At 29.7% G+C, this 7,140-nt stretch overlaps 1 protein-coding gene across 2 annotated transcripts in view; it reads right to left on the bottom strand.

Moving 5' to 3' along the window:
* LOC110031524 (cyclin-L1-1-like) overlaps positions 1–6,636 on the bottom strand; it is an 18,712-nt gene extending 12,076 nt beyond the window's left edge. The window contains exons 1-4 of one of the 2 annotated variants that reach the window (XR_002294744.1): positions 6,066–6,636; positions 5,873–5,954; positions 5,642–5,782; positions 5,274–5,443 (exon numbers count right to left, since the gene is read on the bottom strand). Coding sequence is in view for 1 of the 2 variants with exons in the window: in XM_020734768.1 (XP_020590427.1) it covers positions 5,274–5,443; positions 5,642–5,782; positions 5,873–5,954; positions 6,066–6,217 (545 nt within the window). In the remaining variant the exon portion in view is untranslated. The remainder of the gene's footprint in view (positions 1–5,273; positions 5,444–5,641; positions 5,783–5,872; positions 5,955–6,065) is intronic. The other variant, XM_020734768.1, reaches the window with a different exon arrangement.
* Between the last annotated feature and the right edge of the window lie 504 nt (positions 6,637–7,140).

Genomic DNA, 7,140 nt, shown 5'->3' on the forward strand with positions numbered 1-7,140 from the left:
TAATGTGGGAACCCTTGCTTATTTAACACTACACCCGGGCGCCGGTGTAGCGGCCCTTGCACACTTTTCACTGTATTCAGGCTATACAGCGCGTCGCTTCCAGGGGACGCCCTAGCACTTACACAATGATCAAAAAGGATTCATGTCATGATTTTTTTCGACAAGTTTTACGTTGGCTGTCGACTACCTAACGCAACCCTCCACTTTTCTCATCCGGGCTTGGGACCTATTTTTTCTCGAATTAAAAAAAAAAATAATAATAATAATAATAATAATAATAATAAAGAAATATAATTGACAATAAATGGGTAAATGATCTCAATTTTCATTAAAAAAAAACCAAAAACTAAGGGTTTAAGATCAATTTTATTTTATTTTTTTCGTTTATTTTTAACATGTCTATTTAATATGTTTTTTACATATTTTTAATTTCTGTTTCTAAAACAAATAAATATGTTCTTGAAAACACTAAAAATAACATTTAGGTGTCTTGAATTCCAAAAACAGTCATATCTTAAACAAATGTACTAATAAACTAATAAGAATAAAAATTAAAATTAAAATTGATCCCAAATGACCCCTAAATTTCTTCTTCTTTTTTCAATGTGAGATCCCTCAAGTACTGCAAAACTGAAAATTTAAACTTACCAATTTCATCAATTGCTAAAAAGCATCAATGAGATCACTGAAAAACAAGATAGCTACCATCAGCAACTATAAAAAGCAGAGTGCAGGGGGGCGGCACCTCCTAAATTGTCCAATTTCAAATCCAGATTCATGAAGTTTATAATGATATACTTAAAAACACTCCAAACCAATTTCAAACTTATATCAGTTTATCATTTTAAACAACAAAACAGTTTAATTCCTAAGGTTCGTATCTTCTCCTATCTGACTTGAATAGCCTTACTTAACAATGATCCAACGTGAAGGTGCATAAGGCTTATGATTGATAAGTAGCAAAGACAAGGGATTAAGATTTCTATGGAATGACAAAAGAAAATTAACCTTCCGTTACTTCTATGCCTTAAACACTAAATTAATGCATTGTTTTGGTCACGAGAAGAATACAGTAGCTAGAATAACAATATGCCAAATAGAAAGACAGATTAGCAATAAGACAGCCATTGAATGGTTTTGCGACTATATGGGGAGGAAAGTGAAACTGAAATGGAAGCCAATTTAAGCATAAAAAAGGGCACAAATTCACCCCCTTTGGAAGTTTTTCTTATCATTGTAGAGTGCATGGAGTCATTTATGATATATCTAAATAATATTACTATCCCAAAAGAATACCACCTAGGGGGATTAATTCAAGTTGATGGGTCAAGTTGAGATGAAACCCCATGTAGACCTGACCCGAAACCCATTTACTAAGTGGGACAAAATATTTGACCCAAACAAACTTAACCAAACCTACCTGCCTAACAATTTTATTATATCAATCGTGTAATTTTTTAGATCAACGTAACTCACCTAAATATGATGCATTTAATACAATTAATCTGACTTCAATTTGTCAAACCTGAACCCACATAATAATTGGGTCAATTTCTGGTTGATTTCATTTATTTGAGTTAAATCAAACCCAACTTAAACAAAAATCAAGCACAGTTTAGAGACAAAAACCCACCCAGAATAATATTCAAGTTAACTCAAACCCATATTTTTCAAGTCATCTTCATGTCAAGTTGTCCATAAGTCATTTATTAACACCTCTAATAACACCGTGACTAATAAGAATGCCATCTTAAAGAGATAAATACAAATTATTAATGTTTCTTAATTAAGTAGGAGATTAGCCTCCAGCCAAACTTGTTTGGACAAATTTGGAATAGGCTAATGAAAATTTAGAAAATAATTTTTATCCAATTTAGACGAGATAAGTTTTAAGTGATTTTAATGGAATAAGATTGACTAGCTTTTGGTGAAATGTAAGCATAGATAGGTTTAACTGAGGAGAGTTTTCAGAATGAACATATTGAAATCTAAAACTTATACATTTGAATTAGATATTATATATGTATATACATATATAATATCTAATTCAAATGTATAAGTTTTAGATTTCAATATGTTCATTCTGAAAACTCTCCTCAGTTAAACCTATCTATGCTTACATTTCACCAAAAGCTAGTCAATCTTATTCCATTAAAATCACTTAAAACTTATCTCGTCTAAATTGGATAAAAATTATTTTCTAAATTTTCATTAGCCTATTCCAAATTTGTCCAAACAAGTTTGGCTGGAGGCTAATCTCCTACTTAATTAAGAAACATTAATAATTTGTATTTATCTCTTTAAGATGGCATTCTTATTAGTCACGGTGTTATTAGAGGTGTTAATAAATGACTTATGGACAACTTGACATGAAGATGACTTGAAAAATATGGGTTTGAGTTAACTTGAATATTATTCTGGGTGGGTTTTTGTCTATCTATATCAATATCTATATATCTATGTATTGGAATATTGATATGTATGTATGTATGTATAATGTATGTATGTATATCTATATATCTATATCAATATCTAGATATACATACATATTGGAATATTGAAATTTTAGATATAGATATATAGATATAGATATAGATATAGATATAGATATGTATGTATGTATGTATGTATGTATGTATGTATGTATGTATGTATGTATGTATGTATGTATGTATGTATGTATGTATGTATGTATGTATGTATGTATGTATGTATGTATGTATGTATGTATGTATGTATGTATGTATGTATGTATGTATGTATGTATGTATGTATGTATGTATGTATGTATGTATGTATGTATGTATGTATGTATGTATGTATGTATGTATGTATGTATGTATGTATGTATGTATGTATGTATGTATGTATGTATGTATGTATGTATGTATGTATGTATGTATGTATGTATGTATGTATATTAATGTATTGGAATTTAAAAAAACATGGATTATATAATTCAAATATATAGATATATAGAGATATATATATAATTCAAATATATAAATTCAAGATTTTAATGAATATGCATATATATTAACTAATTCATATGTATAAGTTTCAGATTTTCAATATATTTACATAAATAATACGTAATTTGAATATATATACTCAGATTTTTCAATATATTTACATTTCTAATACCTAAATTTAAATATTAAATTATAGATTTCTTAGACACTTAGGTATTTATATATCTAGCACCTAATTTCAAATATTAAGTTGTAAATTAATCAAATCATAATCTAAACTTTAGAATAAATATGTAGACTATGAATTCTAATGTATTAACATATATAACACCTAAATCTAACTGTATATGTGCAAAATTTATAATCTATTATATGATTACACTTATATAACACCTAAATCTAAGTGTATATGTGCAGATTTTTGTAACCCTTTATATGCTTAAATGTTTAGTACTTGAACTAATATGCCGAATTTCAAATTTTACAAGTTTTCATTTCATTTATATATCTAATATTTCAACACATGTATTAAGTTACAATTTTTTTGAATTTTCATTACAGTTGCGTGTTGAACACTTGAACTCATATGTCGAATTTCAATTTTAACAAGTTTTCATTGCATTTTCATATCTAACATTTAAACTCATACATTAAGTTATAAATTTTCTGATTTTCGTTGCATTTATATGCCTGACATTTAAATTCAAATGCTAAACTCTCAGATTTTACAAGTTTTAATTGCATATACATATCTAACAGTTAAATTCATGTATTAAGTTACAAGTTTTCCGAATTTTATTGTATTTCATTGTCCGACGCATGAGGTGATATGCTAAACTCTCAGATTTTACAAGTTTACATTATGATTTACACATATGACACTCAAACTCACATGTCAAGTTAACTTTTTTTAATTAAATTTTATATATACACTTATATGTTTAACATTTAAAATTAATATGAACTTGTAGATTTTCTAAATTCTTATGTACTTATACATTCAACAAACACTTTAAAATGAATATACAGATTCACTAATTCTTAAGATATTTACATGAATATACGATTCACCAATTCTTAAGATATTTGCATATATAGCACTTATATACAGGATTTTTCAATTCTTAATATACTAACATATATAACACCTAATCTAAACTATATATGTGCAGATTCTCTCAATTTATTATATAGTTACATGTATATCACCTAAACTATAATATATGTGTAAATTTTCTCAATTTTTATGTATTTACATATATAACACCTAAATTTCAAATATATATGTGTAGATTTTCTCATTCCTTATATATTTACATGTATAATATTTAATTTCAAATATATATTTAATGAATACCAAATTTCAAATATAGTTTTATTGTTTTTTTTGTTCTTTTGTGATGATATGTATAATACCGAATTTCAAATAAAGTTTTACTATTTTTCTTGATCCTTATGAGTTTACATGTATATTTAAATTTCAAATGTAAGTTTATCATTTTTTATCATTAGGCATTTACATGTATAATACCTAAATTCAAATGTATTAATCGATTATTTTTATTTTATATGTTTGCATGTATAATATCTAAATATAAAACTCTATATTATCAATTCCAATGTATGTGTGTATGTGTGTCACATCTAATTTGAATATATGTACGCAGATTTTTTTTATGTACTTACATATATAGCACCTAAGCTAAAGAAAATGAGCATACAAAATTTATATTTTCTAATATATTAACATATATGATACCTAAACTTCAGAATAAGTATACAGATTTTCAAAACATAATGTATTTACATGCATAACATTATGTCTTCAGGCCCTCGCCCATTCATGAAAATTTGTAATTTAGCATGTGAGAATCACAAGTTATAGACTGAGTATATCTCATACCAATTTGACCTATACAAATTTATTTTCTATACATGCATCATCAAATTATTATAAACAATCTTGAAAATCAAACTTTGAAATACTGGAAAACATAATCTCAATTTTAATCAATATTTTTTAAGATATTTTATTTCTTAAGAAGTAATTAGTTATAGGGGTGTTCCCTTATAGGAAGTTAGTAACCTGATTAATCTAAAACATTTTTAGTTTTCGGATTAGATATGAGGAAAAATTGTTGGATTAAAACGCGGACACATCAAACATTAAATTAGTTATCGGAGTAATAAAATCCATCGTAAAATTATAGTCTTTCAATATAATATATTATTTTATATGTTGTGTTTAATTATTAAAATAAATTAAACATTCAAAATTTATGAGGTCATTATTAAATATACCTATCATTTGCAAGGTTCCAAGCTTCCTGCCTAAGTTCAAGAGGAGCTCCAAGTGTTGCTAGGTAATTGGATATGAACTTGTGAGGATGTTCTACATGGCAGATAAAACCCATCTCCTTCAGCAAATGTCTCTCCGTTCTAATTAAATCGTTCTTCAAGTCTGAGTATTTCTGTGATCATGGTAGAGAACAAGGCCAGCAATTATAACGACACACAAGTAATGCATCAGAAAAACAAACTACGATTACATTAATTTATTTCTCCATGGTAGCATCTGGCAAAGTCATGTAAATGCCTAAAAAGATAATTGTGAAATGAGATACAGTCAATGCGAACCAAATCCCATTTAACAAAACAGAAACACCAACCTTGGACATGACATCAAGATGCTCTATCGGTAAACCCTCTCTTCTACACTCCATCCGGTGAAAGACCATAAGAATATACTTTGCTTTTCTAGGGCTCTCTTCGAGCTTCGAAGCCAACCAAACACAGCTAGCTGCTACCCTCTACATAATCAAAATTAGGAACAGTGACACATCAATGGATAGAATCCAAAACCTCATATATTCTTTCCATTGAAAAACACATAGCCATACCTTCACACTGAAGCGCGCAAAAGACTTTTTGCAGTAGAACCGGTGGAAAAGGACCTGCCCTGTGGCCATGACTGCTTGAGGTCTATCGGAGTCAAGAACTCGCAAACATAGTAATCAAAAATCGAGTTGTACAACCAACCTAAAAAACAAATCAAACAGGAAGAGTAGAATTAAATCAGATAAAAAAGGATACAATCTGAGAAGAATGCCGCTCTCCTGAATGAGATCGCACCCGTAGATGCGTAACATTATCTCCGTGTCCTCTTGAATGTCATCTTTCCTCGAAGGAGAATTTTTCAGATCTTCATCAGTGAGGTAGAAGTTATCGATTGCAGTATAGATCATTACGAAAGAATAGACGGATCTGACCAAACCAAATATCCTATTGCTGCTGAAACCAACAGGAAGAAAGGGGACGAACTTTGCTCCAGTCAAAAGGAAATCAATGAAGAAATGAAACCAGGTAGTTCTGTGGTGGCTAAATCAGGTAAGCGGCTGTTGGTAGCAAGATAATACCGAGCAGTCGAGCCAACCCCTGTTTGGTATCAAGCGACCAAGCAAGAATACCGAGCAGTCGAGCCAACGCCGACTCGCCGAGAACAAAGAGACTATATTGAATACATATAGAAGTAGAGATAAGAGAACCAACACAAACAACGAACCCTAAGCTCTCGCCGCAGCAAGCCTTTCGCGATTTTGAGAGGAGAAGCCTCGAAAGGGGAAGAGGGGGCCGATCCCGAACGTTTTCAGCGCAGGCTTGCGTCGACGCGGAAATTTAGGCCTCAGAGTAAAAAAAATTAATTTTCTATTTTTTTAGTATGACCCTGCTCAGTACGGCTGAAACACCTAAAAATTAAATTTTGCATCTCACCAAAACTTCCTATCATCATTTTGAAAAGCTAAACATCATCCGAGCACAAAGTACCTTCATTCGTCAATAGTTTAGGATTTTGTATTACTTTTTTGAATCATAAAAGCTTAAGGTTTTTTGTTCATGTTCGCGGATCGAAGTAAAGTAGTGAATTCTCCCTAGCAAGATGGAATCTAAGTCCAGGCAGACGGAAACCGAAGAGATTCATGTGAGAATGGAGAGCGAAGAGTACAAGAAGAATGAAATCCAAAAGGGTTCATCCAGGTAATTTTTATTTTAGTAATTCTACTTTATTGACAAGACTATGTTAAGTGAGTGTAGAAATTCATTCATTTAGTATTTTAGTACAAATCACTCAGGTATTTAGCTCGGACTTAATGTTTTTTGGTAATATTTG

The sequence above is a fragment of the Phalaenopsis equestris genome, unplaced genomic scaffold, assembly GCF_001263595.1.
Source record: "Phalaenopsis equestris unplaced genomic scaffold, ASM126359v1 Scaffold000837, whole genome shotgun sequence".
In the NCBI taxonomy this organism is placed as follows: Eukaryota; Viridiplantae; Streptophyta; class Magnoliopsida; order Asparagales; family Orchidaceae; genus Phalaenopsis; species Phalaenopsis equestris.